The sequence below is a fragment of the Carettochelys insculpta genome, chromosome 1, assembly GCF_033958435.1.
Source record: "Carettochelys insculpta isolate YL-2023 chromosome 1, ASM3395843v1, whole genome shotgun sequence".
Lineage (NCBI taxonomy): Eukaryota > Metazoa > Chordata > Testudines > Carettochelyidae > Carettochelys > Carettochelys insculpta.
Genome location: NC_134137.1, coordinates 305,739,665 through 305,763,002, shown reverse-complemented (window position 1 = coordinate 305,763,002; position 23,338 = coordinate 305,739,665). Strand labels below are relative to the sequence as shown.

General features: G+C 44.3%; 1 protein-coding gene across 5 annotated transcripts in view; it reads left to right on the top strand.

Annotated features, from left to right (window-relative positions):
• The window catches only part of NAV3 (neuron navigator 3), a 407,330-nt gene that overhangs the window by 173,812 nt on the left and 210,180 nt on the right, over positions 1–23,338 (top strand). For all 5 annotated transcript variants that reach the window (XM_075012496.1, XM_075012492.1, XM_075012483.1 and 2 more), the window contains exons 6-7: positions 9,224–9,292; positions 12,136–12,275. In XM_075012496.1, the coding sequence (XP_074868597.1) occupies positions 9,224–9,292; positions 12,136–12,275 (209 nt within the window). The remainder of the gene's footprint in view (positions 1–9,223; positions 9,293–12,135; positions 12,276–23,338) is intronic.

The following is a 23,338-nucleotide window of genomic DNA, read 5'->3' as shown; positions in this document are numbered from 1 at the left end:
CATTCTATGAAGTATCATCTGTTAGAAAGACTCTGTTTTTATTAAATAACAAAGAATATGGGGAGGCATTCTATGGGTTTCCATTGAAACAGGGGTTTTATGTACTGTCAGTTTGACTCCTGCTGTGTATCCAGCTTCAGATGAGCTCCATCCTTCAGCTTTATGTGCTGCATACAATTTCATGGAGCTTCCTCCTCCTCAATCCTGCCTTCCTGTACTACACAGCTATTAATGTTTTTATGCTCTTTGTCTGCAGGCAAAGGAGTAAATAGACAGATTTCCCTGCAGTTGAGTCCAACGTCTGCCATTAATTCATTGTCTGTCCTTCACCATTGCTTTTCACAGATACTCATTTGCACAGCGGATTGTGTTGTGCTTTCCTCATTCTTCCACTTTGCATTGTTATCGTTAAATTCCGATTCCCCCTCCTCCTCTGAATTAACCAGCTTTTGGTGGACAGGCATCGAGGAATCTTTAGCCCTGTTACTCAGGGCAGATGCAACCATTGCCCTGCCTGCAGCTGATCTGTTGTTTTGTTTCAAGGTTTGCACCCTCTTAGGCATAAAGGTCAACAACAGAAATTAGCCATTTTTAATTTTTCTTCATTGGGATTGTTGTAATTAGGTTAACAGTTTGTGCTTCTTTGAGCTGCAAGAGAGAAAATGTTTGGGCCAAATCCAACACCCTATTGAAGCCAATGGAAAGAATCCAGTTGATTTCAAAGGGATTTAGATCAACTCTTCTCCCTTTGTTGCCTTTCTTCAAACAGGAGTTTCCTAATGATGCGATTCAATGGTGCTGCCCTCCCTCTTCTGCCAGGTGGCACTGACTAAGCCATTTGTATAACTAGCAGTTCTGTCGCACCTTAGAAACTAACAAATTTATTAGGTAATGAGCTTTCGTGGGTCAGGCCCCCTTCCTGAGAATATAATCTAATTATAATTTTAATCTGAGGGAAAGCATCTGACCCACAAAAGCCGTGTGTACACGTGCACGCTACTTCGAAGTAGCGGCACTAACTTCGAAATAGCGCCCGTCACGGCTACACGTGTTGGGCGCTATTTCGATGTTAACATCGATGTTAGGTGGCGAGACGTCGAAGCCGCTAACCCCATGAGGGGATGAGAATAGCGCCCTACTTCGACATTCAATGTCGAAGCAGGGACCGTGTAGTCGTTGCGCATCCTGCAACATCGAAATTGCGGGGTCCTCCATGGCGGCCATCAGCTGAGGGGTTGAGAGACGCTCTCTCCAGCCCCTGAGCTCAATGGTGGCCACGTGGAGCGGCCCCTTAAAGGTCCCTGCCCCCTCCCTTCCTGTGCAGGACGCTGAGAGAACAGAACGTGCAGGCGGCAGCCCAGACGCGGCCAGCCTGCACGTTCCTCAGCCAGCACAGACAGCCACCCCAGCTGCAATGGCCACCTGGAAGCCCCCCCAGTGCCCCCAGGGGACCCCCCCCAAGGGGAGCCAGGGCAGCCAGGGCTCGCAGGCTGGCAGCCAGGGTGGCAAGCGGCAGCGGGGCCCCTCCTGGATGGAGGCCGAGCTTCGGGACCTGCTGGGCCTCTGGAGTGAGGAGCAGGTGCTCCAGGTAATGGGGAGCAAGAGGCGGAACGTGGATGCTTTCGTTCGGCTGGCCGAGGGCCTGGCCGCCCTGGGTCACCCTGCCCGCACTCCGGACCATGTCCAGAGTAAAGTGAAGGAGCTGCGGCAGGGTTACGCCCGGGCCCGGGATGCGGCTGGCCGATCTGGGGCTGCCCCCGTCACTTGCCCCTTTTACAGGGAGCTCAGGGACATCCTGGGCCCCCGGCACACCTCCTCCCCTCCGGCCACTCTTCATACCTTGGCTGAGGAGCCCCAGCAGGCCCCGGAGCCAGAGTCCGCCCCGGAGGTAAGCCCCGCACCCTGGAGGCCCCCCCTGGAGCCCACCCCCGGGACACCGGAGCAGGAGGAGGAGGAGGAGGAGGGGGACTCCTCCTCCACCGACACTGGCCTGCACATCCTCCTGCCATCGAGGAGCAGCAGCCGGGCGTCTGCCCCCAGGGTGTCCCCTGACCGTGGGAGTGGACCTACAGGTATGTACCCCCCCGGTGTACACCCCCGGGGTTGAGGGGCGGGGGTAATAGATATGTGGCCAGGGCCCTTCACATGCCCAGATGGCCATGGCCCCAAGGACAGCAGTGCCATGTCCCTCACAGGAGTGCATCAGCCCCTGCCCCGCCCCAGCACGACAGTGCCATGCCCCATCCCCGGGGCTGGGGGGAGTGGAAACTCTAGGATCCCCCGGGAGGAGGGGGTGGGACACCCCGCAGCAGCAGCAGCAGCAGCAGCAGCATGTGATGGAGTGGGGGGAGTGCAAATGAGAGTCTCAGGCTAGATATGAGCAACAAGCTGAACAGCTCCCAGTGGCTAAGGATGATCCTGGGGCTACAACTGGCAGGTTACACCTCTGCCCTGAACAAAGAGGAGGGAGGAGCCAAGCTGGCTTTGAATCGGGGACGGCAGTTAGAGGCTAGGGGAAGGGAGAGCTGGAAGGCAGCCAGCCTGAGGAGTGGGAAAGCTACAGCCCAGAGGGGCACCCCTTGGGGTTTTCTCCCCAGGACGGGTTGGAAGGACTGTCTCTGACTGCTGTACTGTCACTTCTGGGAGAAACTGGGCATCTGTTGCCTAAGAAACCTCTCCTGTCAGACCCTGCTGAGTGAAGTAAGAGTCACTCCCGCCGGGGGACGGGGGGCAGTGCAGGGGGACCCTTGATCCCCATCACAGCAGCATCTCCTGGGGACGGGGATGGGGAACCTGCAGCAGAGAGGTGGGGGGACAAGGGCCACGGCTTGGGGCCCACACTAATGCCTGTCTCCACTCTTCTTCCCCCCCTCCTGTGTTCCGCAGCTGCACCATCGGAAGGACCGGAGAGCACCGGCGAGGCATCAGTGGTCCCGGAATCCCCTCTGGGGCCATCGCTCCAGGCCAGCCCCTCGGCGGAGGACCGACCGGCCCCATGGCGGGCAAGACGGCTGACCCAGCACCACCAGCCGACGGCGACGGACCCCCAGCTGCTGGCCCTCCACTGCCGGCAGCTGGAGGTCGCGGAGCAGCGGCTGCGGGTGGAGCAACGCCGCCTCCATCTCCAGGAGCGGGCGCTGGCCTGGCGCCAAGAGGCATGAGGGGCCTACATGGAGACCTTTAACCACATAGCGGACTACCTGGCCCCCCATGCCGCGCCGGCTGCCGCTGCGCCCGCCCTGACTGCTCCACCCGCCGCGCCACCCGCTGCTTCTGTCGTTGCCGCGCCGTCCGCCGTCGCCCCACCATCCACCACCGAGGTCCGTTCCGCCGAGGGAGACCTGGGGCCAGCTGACACTCGCCGGCTGTATCTGCCGGTCCACCCGGCCCCCAGCCAGCCCCGGACAGGGCTGCGGCCGAGGCGGTGCTCCCGGCCGCCCACCCCCAGTGCTGGACTATAGGGGCGTGGGGCCCAGGACGTGCCCCCCCCTTGTATATATTCCCCCCACTGTTTTGTTCTTTGTGTTGTATATAGTTTGTATTTATTTATTTGTGCCCCCCATTTGCCCAGTCTGATCCTTCCCCCCCCCATGTAAATAGTTCTCCCCTTCCTTGTTATCCCTGTTTTTTTTGTTAATATATACATACACTTTTCATATTTAAGTTAGTTAGAAGTTCCTGTATATAGTTAGCATTAGAACAGAGTTCAAAGTAAACAAGTTTGATTTCACAAACAAGTGTCTGCTTTTATTTGTCCAGGAAAAGTGTGTGTGGGGGGGGGTGCTGTTGGGTGCTCCGTGGTGTGGGCGTAGGGGCAGGGAGTGTTGTGGAGGATGGTGGGGGCAGTGGGGGGCCTGCCAGCGTTCACCCTGCGGCCTCATCGAAGTGGGCCCGCAGGGCCTCCCGGACCCGGGTCCCTTTGGGGTCCACCTGGCGACTGGGGGCAGCGGGTGGCTGCACATCGGCCCTGCCAGCCTCCACAGCCCAGCCTGGAAAGAAGGCCTCCCCCTTGCTCTCCACCAGATTGTGTAGGGCGCTGCACACACCCACAATCTGGGGGATGTTGGTGGGGCCCTCATCCAGGCGGGTGAGGAGACATCTCCAGCGCCCTTTGAGGCAGCCAAATGAGTGCTCCACCACCTGGCGCACGTGGTTCAGGCGCTGGTTGAAGCGCTTCTGGCTGGCAGAGAGATGGCTCGTGTATGGGTGCATGAGCCAGGGCTGGAGGGGGTATGCCACATCTGAGATGTCGCAGAGGGGCATGGTGGTGTCCCTCACAGGGATCTCCTGCTGGGACATGTAGGTCCCCGCCTCCAGCCGGCGGCACAGGCCCGAGTTCTGGAAAACCTGGGCGTCGTGGGTGCTGCCAGGCCAGCCCACATAAATGTCCAGGAAACGGCCCCGGCTGTCCACCAAGGCCTGGAGGACCACTGAGTGGTAGCCCTTCCAGTTTATGTAGCGTCCTCCACTGTGCACTGGGGTGCGGATGGGGATGTGAGTCCCATCCAGAGCCCCGAAGCAATTGGGGAAGCCCAGGGTGGCAAAGCCCGCGATGGTGGCATCTGGGTCCCCCAGCCTCATGAGCCTGTGGAGGAGCATGGCGTTGATGGCGCGCACGACCTGCAGGGGAAGCACATGGGAGAGTACCAATGAGGGGTAAGCAGGGTGTGCGTGGCCCTCCCCTCCCCTCCCCTGCCCTGCCCTGCCCTGCCCTGCCCGGGCCACCCTGCCCTCCCCTGCCCTCCCCTCCCCTCCCCTGCCAGGGCCCCCCTGCCCTGCCAGGGCTGCCTCCCCCCCCTTCCCCCATGGGTCCTCTTACCTCCATGAGGACAGCCCCGACGGTGGCCTTGCCGACGCCAAACTGCTGTCCCACGGATCGGTAGCTGTCTGGAGTGGCCAGCTTCCAGACAGCGATGCCGACCCGTTTCTCCTCTGGGAGGGCACGCCGCATGGCGGTGTCCTGGTGCCTGAGTGTGGGGGTAAGCCACTGGCACAGCTCCATAAATGTCTGCCGGCTCATCCTGAAGTTCCTGAGCCAGCAGTCATCGTCCCACTCCCCAAGCACCAGCCGCTCCCACCAGTCGGTGCTGGTGGGGTAGCTCCACAGCCGGTGGCATGTGAGGCGGGGGGGGGTCAGGGTGCTGCACAGTTGGGGGTTGAGTCCTGCTCCCCTGCAGGCTGCTCCTCCTCCGGTGTGGCAAGGAGGTGCTCAGCTGCCTCCCGCATGTCATGGATCAGGGTAAGCCCTGCTCCTGCAGGGAGGGCTGGGTGGACCTCTGGGTGTTGCTGCTGCTGCTGCTGCTGCTGGGGGTCCATGACTGCGTCGCCCAAGGTGTGCGTGCCTATGGCTCTGCAGACCGCGTGCTGTGCAGGCTGAGTGTGTCTGGGAGGGGCCCTTTAAGGGAGCGGCTAGGTGTTGCCCTGGAAGTGCTAGTCCGCCCTGTGACCCTGTCTGCAGCTGTGCCTGGCACCCCTATTTCGATGTGTGCTACTTTGGCGTGTAGACGTTCCCTCGCAGCGCCTATTTCGATATGGTGCTGCGCAACGTCAATGTTGAACATCGAAGTTGCCAGCCCTGGAGGACGTGTAGACGTTATTCATCGAAATAGCCTATTTCGATGTGGAGACATCGAAATAGGCTACTTCGATGTAGGTTTCACGTGTAGACGTAGCTAAAAGGTCATTACCTAATAAATTTGTTAAATCTTTAAGATGACACAGGACTGCTTGTTATTTGTGAAGCTACAGACTAACACACTGCCCCTCTGAGTTCATTTTAATGACTGTTTCTGCCAGTTTTCACAGGAACAGTTAGCCAGCATTTCACAATCTCGTGGGTTGTTCTAGTTAACTGTTCCAAATTAATTATGGAGTCAGGTGTTTCTTATATGCAGTCCTATATATTTACAAGATGTGTGCAATGTCCTGCTTCCAGAAATATAGCAGGAATCAATCAAAGTGAGACATTGTTTTTTTACTCACAGTTCTGAGCACCTTCTCTCGCCAGTGTTTAGCCCACAAATTCTCTCCCCTAAGACGTTATCTGCACATAGAGTTCCTGTGTATAGGAGATGAACAGGATTAAGACTCTTGTTTTGCAATAAGTGTGTGTGCACATGGAATTGTACAGTAGCAGCTTCGGTGCTTTAAATTTATACTGTATCCTAATCCAAATTAACTTTCAACTATAGACAAGTTCTGTGCTTTTTCCTGGGCCACATACCCAGTTCTTGATCTCTGTTTCTCTCTCACTCTCATATTCTCTCTTTCCTCTACTATAAACAGGATCCAGCAAAACCCCATGTCCCACATAGTTCATGTTCCTGAGTGGCCTGATGTGTACTTCATTTTTGATGGTGAAATGTGCCTGCATTTTGGTTGAAAACCTCTACTGTGTTAGTTACTAGGTACTATCAAGCAACTCAATGGCATTGTATAATTATCTTAGCTGAGCGATAGTACAAACCCCAGTTTCAAAGTGTTTTAGACTAACACGTAGGAGTACATGCAAATATGAGTGTGTTTGCAACTAAGAAGAGTGCACTGTGTGTGTTTCACAACTTGAACTTTTTTCTTGACTGCCAAATTATATCCCTAGGCAATTGGCAGTATTGGCCACTTTCTTTCTTTTTTTTTAAAGAAAAGGCAGTATAATTTTTGCAAGAATGCTAGAGTTGATGTATTGAATGTCACAGCCAGAGGTTCTAGAATTTTTTTTTTTGAAGGGGACAGGGTGGGGCAGCTTATGAAAGTGTAAGCCTTTTATCTGGGTTGTTACTGTGTCAAACCTGGTGATCCAATGGTACCCATAGAAGGCCTAGTTTCAGGGCATAACTGCTGTGTCGACACATGCCCCCTCCCTTCGACGCTAAAGCGTGCATCATGATCTACTGTTAACCAAGAGGCATGAAACAAAAAAGTAATTAGGAACTTGTTGAACCCATTGTATTTGACAGTGATGGCCTTCCTCTCTTCCTCCCCTCACCTGTTTCACCTATTTTGACCTGGTGTTCAAATGGAGCAATGCTTTCTAAGAGGTTCTGAAGATTTGAAAGCTGTCTCAAGACAGCAGGTCCCTGAAACTGGTAGAGGTTAGATTCCCAAAGGGAGAGATGAATAGAGAGAAGAGACACTTTGCTAGGAAGCATTTTTAGCTGAATATCCCTCTGCATTTTGTTTTCATTTAAGGAAATGACCCACTCTGTTCCTGTAGGCTGGCACACAAACAGCACAAGAACATGGAGAAATCATATGGGGCTAGAGGTTTGTGCTCTGCAAGGGGCTTGCAGGTGTCTCGGGCCTTCAGCCTCTCAGGTGGTGCCTGCTGGGGCTCCTGGTCTCTGCAGCAGCTGGGCTGATGCCATGAACCCCAGGTAGTATGCTTAGATTTCTAAATTCTGAAGATTATCTATGAGACATTAAAAGCTCCATAAATCTGGCTACCCCCAATTTATGTGTCTATAAACCATGAACTAAGTCTTATTTTAAATCTCAGAGGAGATGCTCTCATTTTAAACAATGAATTGCTGCTGCTGTGAGAATGTGTATTATGTCTATTCCAAAGGATCATGCCATTCCTGTCTCTTTGGTGGTTCCCCAGAATTAGGAGTCCTGTATTTTCCTTTCTTTCAAATGGTTCCAACCTGCAGACACAGCTCAGCCATTTTTAGAGACCTTACTGTCACCCCTTATGAGGGCTGTCCTTGAAATTAACAATAATGAACACAAAGTTCAATTGAATACGTAGATGGACACATGAAGCTGTGAAGCAACCACAACTTCTCATTTAAAACCTCACAGTCTGAGAAGGTCTCCATCTATCTCTTTGTCATCCTGACAGCTCAAATAGAGATACCATAACACTGGGGTGTCACTGTTACATGGTAGTCTGTATTTCCAGTCACTAAATTCAGATAGGTGGGCAGCATATTAGTACATCGGTAGAAACTACTCAACTTTCCTACCAGACTCGATACCTTCGAGTAGTGAGCAGTGCTTCTGGCAAACACTGTCAGCCAGTTAGATGGGGCCAAAACTTGGAAGGTGGTGGCTGCTGCAGCTCAGAACAATGATATAAAAATATAAATGTTGAGATTTGCTGGATTCATGCCAAACCAGACAAAATGGAGCTGCCATTTTAATTAGTTTCCTCCCTCAGCATCAAAAGCTCCAGGGCTCTGATTTCCCATTTCACCTGACCTATGCTTTAAACCATCTTTGTGCCTCCTCTGTGATCAGGGACTCTGGAACCAGAAGGCTGTTTTACATTGTATTAGCCATAAAAGCCAGAGTGCACCAGTACTGTGGCTGCAGCTACTCCCTGAGGCCATGCCTCCAACAGAGCCCTCATTTAAGCTCCTGGGCATGACCAGTCCTACAGAACCATCCCACATTAGGGAGTGGCATAAACTAGCCATAAAACAACAGAGATTAGGCCCCAGGCATCTCCTGCTTGCTGGGGCACATTTGGCCTTCCAACAGTGTTCTGTAATCCTCTGGCACAGACATATCTTGGATTGCAAAATAAAAATGAAAAATGCCCTCTGCATGCGGTAAGAGACTAAGATGCAACTCCCTATAGAATGCAACGAAACCTAAATAAATGGTGAGGTTTCTGTTAAAGTCTCAGAGTATCTCTGTGAGCAATGCAGTTTGTTACAAATAGCCTGAGTGACAATGACAGAAAACATCAGTGACATTTTCTGTATGGCTGCATTCTCAACAGGTATCTCTCCTTTGGTGGGTTCAAATTGTATGTGCATTTTGTGTCCACACTGGGTGTGTAGCTGCAAATCAGAGTATTTGTTCGCCGCTAACTACATAATTGCAGTTCCAGGTCAGGTGACCGTAGGCAAAAGTATTTACATACTTGGCTGCTTTTCTTTGCAAGGGTGCAAAAACAAACATCAATTTTACAGGTGCAGATTGTATTAGGAAAGCTAAAACTTGGTCATTCTGAAAATTTTCCCAAGCTGTCTATATCTAAACATTAATGTTTTCTGGTTAGTGAGGCAAATTACAGTGCCGTCCATTATATCATAATCTGTACATTGCGTTACTCATAATCTGAACATTACATTATTTCATTCTTTGCTGATTATTTCATATTTTCTGTATGTGTTCAGCTTGCATTACATTAACTCACAGTTTGCTGGTAAGTGTGTGCTTTCTTTATGTGTTTCAAAAATTCTTTAATTCAATTTCTCTGTTTCTTCTCATACAGTCTGACAGCCAGATATTCAACTCAGTCTAATCACAGTGGAATTGCAACCAGTCAAAAAAAGACTTCTAGGTCAGTTAATATCTCTCATTTATTGCTTGTTAGTGATACTCAACTGAGTCACTGTCCATTGGTGTTTTATTCCTTGGACATAAGTGAACATTGCAATGTGTAATCATGCAAGTTTTGCACCACTGAGCTTTGTCATGGGAAAGGCTTGCACCTGATTGGCAGAAGCAGATTTGTACAATACCATCAGCCATATTTCGGTTTTTATGTATCCTGCATCTTCATGTCCTGCATGTAAAATACCACATTTGAGGGTTTAGAGGGCTCAGGGGATTAATTACAACTTTTCACTCAAAGTCTTACTTTTGTCACAAATGAAAATGAGTTTGGAAGTCCATCCTACTTTCCAAAGGACCCAGTGTCCACATCACAAACTCATCATACAGGTCTAGTTCATGTAGGGTTATTGCTTTTGGTTGGATGGATTCCTGGAGATTTCATCATATGACATAGTCTTTAGTTAAAGATAATATTTTTTTATTTGTTTTGTTCCTGGAGACTCCAGGAGGATTGTGAACCCGAAATTCCTGGGCCTTGTCAGGATCAGAGGAGCAAAGATATAAAAGATAAACAGTCACAGACTATCTCTACTATCCCCTCTGGAGTAGCATAGGTAAAGCCCCTCATCATGAGATACCTGGGTTTTGAGAAACAAAGCACCTCAGCTAAGGCTTGAAATGGATTTGAAGGAGCTATATGCAGAAGCTCATACTTGCTCTACCAGGTGTGTCCTCTGCTATAGCCAATGGTGTTAATCTTTCACATTCATGACCACTAAAATCCACAAGCAGATTTTTAGATGAAAAGAATTCAAGTCCCTCTTGCTGCTGAAAGTTTGTGTTTATGATAATTTGTCATTTTTAATCACATTGTTTGCTGTACAGTTCATTGCTGAGAAAAATGAACTATATATAATGCAATCCACAATAAAGCTTGCATTTCGTAATGTGGTGCACTAACACAACCTGAGTGACTGGTCATAGCTTGGAATGACCCATACCAGAATGCAGTTGCTTTATGCCTGTGATTATAGGTCTTCAGTCTCATTTATTGCTGCCACTACTGTCTTGTCCACCATTCAGCATGTGTAGGCTAACAGTTTTATTGTCTAATACTTTAAATCTATGACAGTGTTGCCAAGGCCTAGATCACAGGTACGTGACTTGTCCTTTATGTGTTACTTCCTACTTTGCATTTCCTTGGTTGCTTAAAATGATTCTGCAAGGGCAATTTGAAAACCAAGTTCCATTAATGACAGTACATGAAGTAAATTGGAAAGTATGTAGAGCAAGCAACCTCATGTATAAGGTGCTTACAGCTGCAAGTTTGAGGACTCTGGCAAGTAAAATATATACTTAAGTATTTCACATTTTAATAGAACCGATGAATTTCCCAGTGTTGCATATGCCTTCTCATTGTTTCTTTTTTTTCTCATTACCTTTGATAAATGATGTCAGAGCTCCAACTGCCTGTCAAATTAGGGTAATGAGAAAGAACAAATGGATTTCTAAGTTTGTTTTAGTGCATTCTTCAGGGAACAGAAGATCACTAGAATCCATGGGTCATGGTAAAGGTTAGAACGCATACAGCTGTAGATACAGTCTGCTTGGGTCTCAGCACAGAGACTGGTGGGACAGCCTGGCAGCCAGAATGAGCCATAAAATTAATGAATGGATTAGTTCTTGGAGGCTTAAATCAGTAATATGACAGAATGTGGGGCTCTTTATATGCTCTATCTAATAAAGCTAAAATTATTTCCAAGTTTTTGGTGTATCAATGTGTTAAGCAAAACACTTATAAACATCTAACAGGTTGGAGTCCTTTATAATGTGATTTCTTTCCCCTCTCCAGCTATTGCCCCTTCATGATGCATCATATGATGACACCAGTACCATTTGAAAACTCTACAATAATTCATGCCGTTGTTAGCAAAGTCTTTGAAATTACTCATCACATGTGCATAATCCATCAGTAACAGAATACGTGTACTATATTACTATTACAAAAGTCTGTTTATAGTCTGGGTATTTTATTATGTGTTGTATAAAAGGGGAGGGGATTGTTTTTGCAGGAGTGATGGAGGAAATTTAAAGCAGACTTGTATTAAATAATCTTATGTCAGAGAACTGAACCAAGTGAAATACAGTCGTGGTTTATACATGCTAGAGGATGGCTCCCATAATCTTCATAGCACTACTACACAGTAAGGCTCAGATGATGGCAGCAAATAGTAACAAGTGCACTCCATAGTCTTCATTATATTTTTATACATCCATTTATTTTCAACATTTTGCAGTTGAGATAATAAACAAGTATTCCATTCTGAATTACAGTTAGAACTACAAGCCAATGGCTTTTCAAAATGTTTTTGACTACTGTGGAATAGAGTAAGTCCACTTATTGTGCTACAAACTAAATTAACTATAATATTTACTACATTAAGAACATTGGAGGCATTTCTTCAAATATTTTTGTTATATTCACCTTGTCAATTTTATTATATTTTCTTCAGAAAACAAACTGTGATATATTTAAGTGCAGTGCTATACAGTAGTAGTGTATGTGGGTGAATCTCTTTTAGCAATGTTAATGGCAAATGCAAAGCATCCTTATGTGTGTTCTGTGATTCTATGAAGCATCTGTTTCCCCTTTGCGTGTGTTGGGATTAATTTCTATGTTCATTGACCTTGTCGAGCCTAACTTCAATCCTCTCATTCATTGCCCTTTTGTGCAATCATCGTTATTCAGTATAGTGGCTCTGTATGCTGGTCTGATACTTGTCAAAGTGTGTGTTCCATATGTTTGTACCCTGTACAAGAAAGTAATTTCTTATTATACTGTTCTAGGCTTCCAGGGCCCTCGAGGGTGCCAGCTGCAGGCAGCAGTACCAAGGTCCAGGGAGCTTCTAATTTAAATCGGAGAAGTCAGAGCTTTAACAGCATCGACAAAAACAAGCCTCCACAATATGCAAATGGCAATGAAAAAGGTGAGTGTGAAAAGCCACCAGTAACTTCTTAGAGACAATGAACAGAATCAAAAAACAGAAAAGAAACAATCCCACCTGTAACACATGAACCAAGAAGGCGGTGTTGAGATTAGGTTCAGGTTCATAGCTGAGTCAGAGTTAAAATGTGACTTCACAGTGATCATTATTGAGGAGTTAGCAGTTCTGTGGGCTTTTGAGCCAACATATTCAGGTTGTATATCCAAACCAGGAGCAGAACCTGTGAGGTGAGTTTGGACCAGCAGATTCAAAAAGTAAACCTAATTTGCTGAAATTTTTGAAGGAGCTTGGATCCAAGTTTCATATTTTGCCTCATCTTCAATTACAAGCTGCCATTCTGTCTACTGATCAATTCTTTGTGTTCTTCTCTTCATCTCCATCACTTCTTGATCTCTTTGGCTTGTGGATCAGTTTTTCTGGAAAATGCTCCTCTTTCTTCTTTATCTCAAGAGGAAGAATCTGAAAAATCAGTATTTTGAGTTGTGTAACTATTCCAGGCCCCCTTTCTGCTGTGTGTAATGAACAACATTCTATTCATATCTCTGGGTTAGAATATAGTCAAAAATGATACAACATGCATAATATCCATTTGCATCTTTGGGGTCTGTGGGAGGAACAAATATGCAGTGAATGTTCTTCATCTAAGCAACAGGCAACTATCCAGACATTTTTTCTGCAAAGTTCTGATGAACGTGCTTTGCCCTTAGCAACATCTGAAGATATAAAACCATCTTTTCAATGGTTAGTTCATTATTTTTACTATCAGGCACAAGAATTTTCGATGGCTCTGTAGTTGATTTTATTTTTATCATTGGATTGCTTATGGCAAGACATTCAGACCACATCTATATAGAGTACAGGATATGTACAGAGCAGACAGTACCCTGTATATAGTTGACAAACATTTAGTGGATTTATGAAGTAGTGAGTGTGCCTGCTTGAATTAAGGTACGTATGATAGTTTAGGTAATAGAAATGCTACATGATTTTAACATAAGTTTTCAGTTGATGATAACAGCGTATGGAGGAATGAATGATTAAAGATGGGAAACTTTTTTTCTGGAGTTGCATATATATCAGTTTTTCTCAGTTCACAGCTTGAACACTGTCTTTGGGCTGCTAAGGCTTGCCTTGCAATGCACATTTATGTGGCTTTTCTGTGATGGATTTCTTTACTTTTCCATTTCTTCCCTGAGCAGAATGAGAACCTTGATGAGATTTTTAGTGAAGTCATCCCTTACAAGAAGATAAGGGCTGCTTTGTTTGTATATAATCATTCAGTTCATTTTACAAGATATAGAAAAGCATAATGTTGCATAACTACTGAGTACTATATTTCAAATTTTCTGTCTCTGCTCTTTTTTACTTCAAATAACGGCAGCAAAGATATGAATACAGTGATTTTATGTGAAAACATAAACCAGATAGGGTTTATTTTTACAGACGTATAGAAAAGTAGAAATTAATGAGGGAAAACGACTATAACGAGTGCCAAAGTAACAAAATATTTCATCTGAGAGCCTAAAAGGACAAACAGAAAAGTGTATCAGAATCCACCAAATCAACTATTTTATAGATAATTATAATGTGTCTTTTCTTTAATGGTCCTCTGACATGTTTAAATGGCACATTTTCATATCTAAGAACTTCTCTGGTGTGAATTTATAGAAAAATGTATGAAACAAACTTTCTTTTTAATTGTACTATTACTAAAGTAATATTCTAAAACTCAGTTTAATACTTAAAAATGCCTAATGAAAGATAAAGGTTGAACTTATAGTAAAAGATTTGTGTAATACAGGGTATTTTTATTAGGCCTCTAAATTGTTCCCAGTGTCATTTTGTATACATTATTTTGTTACACACCTTACAAATCTGAGATTGGCTAAGGTCAGAAAATCAACATACAGAAGAGGTAGTGCATGATGGCAGTTTATAACACCAACACAAAAACGAAAAAGAGCACTGGAAGATGATAGTGAGGGTTTGGAGTATTCTTCTTGGGTATACTCCTCTATGTTCCTGATCCAGGGCTAGCAAATGGGCAGCTATCTGAGGAGTTATGTGAGGGAGGCAGTGGGGTAGGGGAAACTAGATATGCTTAACGTGCTTTACATTTAAAGCCCAAAAATCCCCGATAAAATAAAAAAAAGAGCAAAGAAACTAGCTTCAGGAATAAAAAGATAAAGATAATGCAGGCAGCTGACCAGAAACAGCTTGGCGGGGGGTAGCTTTTTTATTGCACTCAGTAGATGCATATCAAAACAAAAAGCAGTCAAGTAGCACTTTAAAGACTAGCAAAATAGTTTATTAGGTGAGCTTTTGTGGGACAGACCCACTTCTTCAGACCATAGCCAGACCAGAACAGACTCAATTTTTTTTTTTGTTTTGGTAGTGTATAGTCTAGCACGGCTTACTCTCTGTTAGTGGATGCATATGTGTGCATTTGGTGCTAGGCTGTTATGGCCCTCAGACACAGAGCATGGTTTTAGGGCACCAGCATGTCTGAACTGGTGGGAGCTAAGGGAGACAGGGCGCTATACAAATAAAATTTTCTGGGATGCTGAAGAGTGGTCCCATCCATAGTCTGACATCATCTGTGCTGTTGAAGTGGATAAAAGTCTCAGGGAAGAAGAACAGCCCAGTGGAGCAGTGGGAAATGATGCCACAGTTGGGACCCTCCTTCTAGATGATGAGGGAAAATCTTCTCATGCTGTGGATACCTCTCCCTGGGAAAGAATTCTGGTTATTAGGAAGAGACAAGTAATAGTCAGGGCCAGTAACAGGGCAAGACGTACAGCTGTTCTGGGGCCCAGATATTTAAAAGGGGATGGGGCTGCCTTAAATCACCACTGTAGTCTTGGGTAGCATCAATCAGGAAGCACTGATGGGCTTTCTGAGGTAAGTTCTGTCCCTTTCACCTGTGGCTTTGCCCTTTCTCAGGGCCCAGACCCACTGCCGTCCATCCTTCCCGGAGGCCTGAAAAATCTATTGGCAGTCCTGCTAATATTTGTGGGTGATTCAGTCATGGAAACAGCTGCATTTTGATTGATGGGAGTATGATGGCTTACGGGCCTGGTGTGAAGGTTGCGGATCTCTGCAGACATCTAGATAGACTTATGTGTCATGCCAGAGAGGAGCTGGTTGTCACAGTACATGTTGGAATACAGACTAATACAGCTACCTCTTTGTTACTATAGTACATGTAGGTAATATGACATAGGGAAGGATAAGAGAGAGGTTCTGAAGGCCAAATATAGGTTGCTATATAAGAGATTGAATTCCAGGACTTCCATGATAATGTTCTCTGAGATGCTTCCAGTTTCACACGCAGGGCCACTTAGACGGGCAGGCCCACAGATGTCAATGTCTGGATGAGATGATGGTATGGGAGGAGTGGTTTAAATTTATTAGGACCTGGGGCAAGTTTGGGGAAAGGGAGAACCTATATGGGAAGAAATGGCTCCACTTAAATTAAAATGGAACCATAAGGCTGGCATGTAAAATTGAAAAGGTCATAGATCAGGTGTTAAACTGAGAACTGGGAAAGAGCCATCAGATGCAGACTAGCATGTAGTTGGGACAGAGTCATCCTGTAGAGGAAGATCTGTTTTTGGAGATTTTCTGTGCTCTATTAAGGAGGACAGCATGGAAAATAATAAAATCAAGCAGGGTATGATCAGAAACAGCTGAATGAAAAATAGTCCTCTACTGTTATGTTGTAATGGCAGACAGTTAAACAGTAATGCCAGGGTACAAAATATAGTTCTTGAGCAAAGTGAGCTGCCATGGAAAAAGAGGACAACAAAAAGTCTTGTGACACCTTATAGACTGACAGATATTTTGGAGCATAAGCTTTTGTGGGCAAAGACCCGCTTCATCAGATGCATGAGTGGTGGTGGGGGGGGTGGTTTCAGAGAGGTATTTAAAGAGTGGAGTCCCAGTAAAGAGGGAGGGCCAGAGCTGACAAGGTCTATTCAGCAAGGTGGAAATGGTCCAGTATCAAAAGCACTTATCAAAAGAGATAAAAACAAGTCAGATCAGACAGGGGGATGTGAGCCATTGTCAGCATCTAATGGAGAAAAACAGGGAAGCTCTTCTTCTGAAATGAGAATTGGTTAACAGGTGAGGTATAAGAGATCAGTTTTTGGAATAGTGGTGTCCTCTAGGGGTCTGTATTGGGCCCAGCGCTATTCAGTTTGTTCATAAATTATCTGGAAAAAGAGAGAAACAAAATTTGCAGATACAAAATTACTCAAGATAGTTAAGTCCCAAGCAGACTGTGAAGAGCAGCAAAATGATCTCTCAAAATTGGGTGACTGGGTAACAAAACGGCAGATAAAATTTAATATTGATAAAAGCCAAGTAATGTGCATTGGAAAACATAGTTCCAACTATATATATAAAATAATGGGGTCTAATTAGTTGGAGTGATTGAGCATAGTACTCTGAAAAAAGCCACTCAATGTGCAGTGGCAATCAAAAAAGCAAACTGAATGTTGGGAATCATTAAAAAAGAAATAGATAAGAAGACAGAAAATAGCTTATTACTGCTATACAAATCCATGAGAGACCTCTATCCTGAGTACTGCATGCAGGTGTGTTTGCTTCAACTCAAAAAGGAATTGGAAAAGGCTCCAAAAAGATCAACAAATTGATTAAGAACATAAGAATGGCCATACTGGGTCAGACCAAAGGTCCATCCTACCCAGTAGACTGTCTGCTGATATTGGCCAGTGCCAGGTGCCCCACAGGGGATGGACCAAAGACAATGATCAAGTGATTTGTCTCCTGCCATCCTTCTCCAGCCTCTGACAATCAGAGGCCAGGGGCACCATTCCTACCCTTAACTAATAGCCTTTTATGGACCTAACCTCATGAATTTCTCTAGCTCTTTCTTAAATTTTGGTATAGTCCTAGCCTTCACAGTCTCCTCTGGCAAGGAGTTCCACAGGTTAACTATGCACTGAGTGAAGAACAGCTTCCTTTTATTAGGTTTAAACCTGCTACCCATTAATTTCATTTGGTGTCCTCTAGTTCTTGTATTATGGGCACAAGTAAATAACTTCTCCTTATTCACCCTCTCCACACCTGTCCTAATTTTATATGCCTCTACCATGTCCCCCCTCAGCTTCCTGTTTTCTAAACTGAAAAGTCCCAATCTTTTTAGCCTCTCCGCAGATGGGACCTGTTCCAAGGCCCTAATCAATCTAGTTGCCCTTTTCTGAACCTTTTTCAGTGCCAAGGTATCTTTTTTTAGGTGAGGAGACCACGTCCGTATGCAGTATTCAAGATGTGGGCCTACCATAGATTTATATAGGGGCAGTAAGATAATCCTTGTCTTATTTTCTATCCCCTTTTTAATAATACCTAACATCCTGTATGCTTTTTTGACGGCCTCTGCACACTGTGTGGTCTTTTTCCAGGAACTATCCACAATAACTCCAAGATCTCTTTCCTGATTAGTTATAACTAAATTAGCCCCCATCATATTGTAAGTACAGTTGGGGTTATTTTTTTCCAATGTGCATTATTTTACACTTATCCACATTAAATTTCATTTGCCAGATTAGGGGTATGAATCAATTTCAGTATGAAGAGAAATTAGGAAGACTGGGACTTTTAGCTTGCAAATGACGCAAATAAGGGGGATATATGTTAGAGGTCTATAAAATCGTGGCTGATGTAGAGAAAGTAGGTAAGGAGGAGCTATTTACACTTCACAATACAACAAGTAGGAGTGTCCAAATGAAACTAATAGGCATCAGGTTTAAAATTAAAAAAAAAAAAAAAAAAGAAATATTTCTTCACACAAGATACGGTCAACCTGGTGGAACTTCATTCCAGAGGATATTTTTAAGGCCAAAACCACAACAGGGTTCAACTAAAGAACTTGATAAGTTCCTGGAGGATCAATTCATCAGCGGCTATTAGCCAGGATGGGCAGGGCTGATGTCCCTAACTTCTGTTTGCTAGTAGCTGGAAATGGGTTACTGTGGGTGGATCGTTTGAAGATTAATTGTCTCTTCATTCCTTCTGGGCACACCTGGTATTAGCCACTGTTGGAAGACACAATGCTGGGCTAGATGGACCTATGGTTTGACCCAGTATCCATTTGTATGTCCAGTAGCATATGCTTATGTGCATTGTTGTAAGAATCGGCCTCACTCCTGGGCCCTGGCCCTAGTTTTGCTCACTGTCCCTCAGGTAGCTTGGGCTCCACACACCCTAGCTGCTGTTTACCCTTTTGCCCCTTGGCTAAAGGGGGCTGGGGTAGGGGCCTTCTGGTTGCCTGTGGGGAGGGGAGTCCAAACAAACACTTCCTATGGGAACTCTCCACCTTTCCCGCTGTCTCTGGCAATCCAGGTGTTCTTTTTTCTGCTCTGTAACTCTTGCTCACTCTCACTTTCTCTGGTCTCACCTCACTCCAACTTCCACTTCCACTCTTCTCCCCCTCTCTTAGCTGGGCAGGCCTTTTAAACTGTCCTGTGGCAGCCTCAAGTGAGCTCAGCCATCCCTTTTGCTTTGTAGCAGCCCCTCTTTGGCTGGTTCACCTGGTCAGCTGCTTCTCACTGCCCTGAAGTGTCTGTCTGTTCATTAGCCAGGTGTTGTTGCTTTCACCGTCTAAGCTAGCCCTCTGGCCTGACTCTGTCACAACATATGGCCCTGTCATGTGTCCCTTTGGACAACCACATAATCCTTTTTCTCCTAGCAGAAATTCAATCTGTGTGTGTATGGGGAACAAGATAGTTGCACAGGTGGCTGTTTCTGAATAGCAGATATGTATGCAGCAACTGAACTATAGTTCACATTGAATTGTAGATGCTAACTTCCATATGTGCTGGTTACTTATAAGTTTAAGCTATATAAGTAAAAATAAAATGAAAATGTTAAATACACAAATATATCACTCAGTGGCCGTGTCTACACTAGCCCCAAACTTCGAAATGGCACGCAAATGGCCATTTCGAAGTTTATGAATGAAGCGCTGAAATGCATATTCAGCGCTTCATTAGCATGCGGGCGGCCGCGGCTCATGGGAATAAGGGGACTTCGAAGTAGGTGGGGTCCTTTCGAAAAGGAGCCCCGTCGGGACGAGCCGTGCGGCGGCGAGGCGCGTCAATTTCTAAGTGCCGCGGCCGCCCGCATGCTAATGAAGCGCTGAATATGCATTTCAGTGCTTCATTAGTAAACTTCGAAATGGCCATTTGCGTGGCCATTTCGAAGTTTGGGGCTAGTGTAGACACAGCCAGTATCAGGAAACAAATCATTTTATTGCACTTCATCAATCCTCAAGATGGCCTATTGGTATACGGCATCAGTTTAAGATGGAAATATTTGGCCTGGAAGAGTATAACATATATTACACATGGATTTTTACATTCATTTGTGGTGTCACTAGTATCTGGATTCTGGACTTTAGCTAAAACTGTATCTGTATTACTACAGAACAGAGATTTTTTTTTAATGGATGTCTGGTGCCTATTACTATTATATATGTACAGGCTTGGAAGCATTTGATTTTTTGTCATTAAATGTTGGTAAATATTTATTTCGTCAAAGATTTTCATACTGAGAAAAACATACTTCCACTGATGAACATAAAAATTCACAAAAAGGGTTACATTTTTATTTTGTTTAAAATTTCCCAACAATTTATTAGTATCTATTTTTAAAAAATTAAAAGCAGTTAAAAATTAATGTAATAAATTACATTCACAGTTTTCTGAGTAAATATGGGGTTCACACTGGTTGACAGGAGCATCCAAAATAAACAAACAAATACATAAATAAATAAGTTACAAACCCAACAACAAACAGGGAAAAGTAAGAGTATTGGAAGTGAAAGCAGTTCAGTGAATTATTTTATTGAATGCACATTAACAATGTATACATGTATTAATGGCCATGAGGATGCATATATACATATATATCTTCCATTACAGTACCTTATTGGAACACCTCAGACTAATATACCATTATCATAAATACCTCTAGCTAATGTAAAGTATTAGATTATATTAACATAATTGAAATTTTCAGTTACTTGAGTGGTCTAGAACTGCAGTGCAAATCAGTAAAACAGAAAAAAAAAGTGCACTACGATTATTAGCTTATGTAAAACCTGGGAATTTTTCAATAAAAGTCAGTGCAGACTGAAAATGAAGGATAATATGGATTGACAAAAAAAGATAAATACTCTTTTGAGAACTTATTACAGTTTGATTTAAGGATATTTACACAGGATATTTGTATATGTTATATTGACATCTATTGTTCTAATGCTTTTCATTTTTGAATCTCAAAATATATGTCATGAAATAATCATTGCTTGCCCTCCCTGATAATTTCATTCAACTGTGAAAATTTAAATAGGTAAACACTGAAAAAGCAGAATAAATGTGCTGGAAAGATTGATTTATTTGTGGTTGTGGAAGAAAAGTTAGGGTCCCTGTGCCATAATAATCAAAACCCCTTCTAAGATTTACAGTTTGGTGACCCACGGATTTAGTTTGTAAAACTGAAATGTAAAAATTAAATAGCACAGATATAGTTTGTTTGGATTCACTTTGTATCAAAATTACCACAAGGTGGGGACAGATGTCATATAATAAATAGCAGAGTGGTATGAATACAGCACTTCAGGTCTGCGGTTTCAAGCAACACACTTAGATTGGGAGACATTCAGTAACAGGAAACAAATCCTTTTTTTCCACTTTTTTAATCATAGAAGGGACTAGTGAAAATATACTTGAGCACACAAACAACCCTCATTAAGAATCATTAAGGGTGTGATTCAAATTAAAGCCCTCAGTCCATCTGTAACTTATCTAGTGCTGATTACAATTCGTGATACAGATGTTATGAAGTAGTGACTCTAAGGCGCTTGTGGGTACTTGCTGTGTATATAGCACAACAAGCTATTGAGGAACTGCCAAAAAGTAATTTTTATTTTGCTTATTACTGTCTGTTTATCATACAAGCTTAATGACATGCAAAAGAAGACATGGTAAGGGTGAGTTGTGGTTTTTTATTATTTTTTTTTTGTAATCAGTATTTTTGGAAGTAAATGAACACAAGTTAAAACTAGTAACCTACAGAGATACTACAATATCAGAGTTAACACACCAGAACATAGTGGAGTCAAAATGTCATATATTGTTGTATATAATCCATGTGTATTTTTCACACTTTTAATGATGAAGCACATAAAAGCTGGAATAGAGGTCCTCATCTTTATGTGTAATTAAGGAATGCTCAGTGCCTGTTTAGATGTAAGCACAAAGGAGACTTTTTTGCTCACCACCTTTTCTGGGCATCAGCTACTGGACTGGTCCCTGTAATAAATTAAAGAAGCCTAAAGCTTGCTATAATGCACACCAGCAATCCACAGTCCTTAGGCTCTGTTCCAGCAGCTGGGGCTCACCAGAAAATAATAGATGGCCAACCACAACCTCTGCAGTGACAGCTGGGAAGGAGGTGGCTCTACAGCAGCAGAACAGTAGGGCCTTTTAGAAGGCAGTTTTATGCTTCTGAAAGGCTATGATCTGTTTCAGAGTATTTCCAGTTATGCGGGTCTATTTATGGGATGAGCTACCAGAAGAGATTGGAATGAGATAAAGCCTGACCCATTTTAAAGACTATTGTATGACCTACCCATTTGCTAAAGGTTTTTTCACAGTAAGTGTATTCTACAGAGCTTCTTAGAGCCTGGGAAGGATAAAGAGCAGAATATCTGTGAAGTCGGCTCTGGTTATAGATGTGCAGAGCTAATTCATCTGTGCAGAGCCTGCACATTACAGTGACAGGTGCTAGAAATACTACAGTAGACCGAGCTCTATTGCATCTGTTTAAGACAGAGGTAGCTGGTCTGATAGACGACATGACTAGATTTGGATTCTTGAATGTAATCAATAGTAATATTTCTGTTAGGAAAAAACAGATATTGTAGCTCTTTGGTTACTGTGATACCCATGTAGTCTGGGTCAGTAGACTGGAAATATTCCCCCAGTGATATTTACAAGATTGTACTCACTCTTATGAGCTGGTAACATGCAGATTTTCATTTTAACTTTGAAAGCAATCTTTTTTTAGTTACAGAACTTAAAGCACAAGTATCAGAATCATGACTAGACCCTGTTCCTCAGAGGAGAAATGCTGCTAATGACCTTGCTCGCTAACTATATTATTAAGATTGTTGGAGGTTGGGCTCATGTTTGTACATAAAGCTTCAAGTGCAGTTTTGTTAAGACCTGAATAGCATTTCAAATGGATATTTTATAGTCAGAACTTTTTTTGTTGCCTCAGAAGTATCCACCTCTCTGAAATTTACACTGATAGTATGGATGTACCTAACCACCCTTTCAGTTGTCCTCCTGGTATGCTTTGCAACATCACCTGAACTAATACAATTATGTGCAATATTTTAGAGAACATAATTGGTGGTTTTAAAGGTTTGATTGCCAGTAACACTTTGTGTATCTGATTCCACAGACTAATGTTCACTGGCAAATAGTGTTCAACTACTTAGGACCCCACACTTAGCAATGTGGGCCTAATGTTGAGAAGCTCATTCACAATGCATGTGTTTTTTCATGCATCGGTTTGTTTTGCTGAAGGGTGCAGGTGGTTTGTTGGGAACTCTGGTTAGTGTTTAAAACGGGTTCAGCTCTATTGATTAGCACACAGAGTGCTTGGTTCTCCTTTATACTTAGGCCCTTTTGCCCTGATCCAAATGCGGCCTCCTCACAAGTCCTGCTCTGCTGCTGCCTAGCTCAACACTTGCTTAAATTTCCTAGACACCTGAGGGTCTGCCTACATGAGCACTTAGTTCATGGTAAATTTGGGGAGCACATGAATCTGTCCCAGATCACCATACTGATGTACATAAACTGTTCATGTATGAGTTCTGATCTAACCTTGTTTCAAAAACCACTGGGCAGGCTAGTGGGGGGAAAATACGCACTCCACCTTGTTGAGAAATAAATGCTTGTGTGGACACATCCTGTTTCTGTTGATGGGTATGCGCATGACTGCAGGAGTCC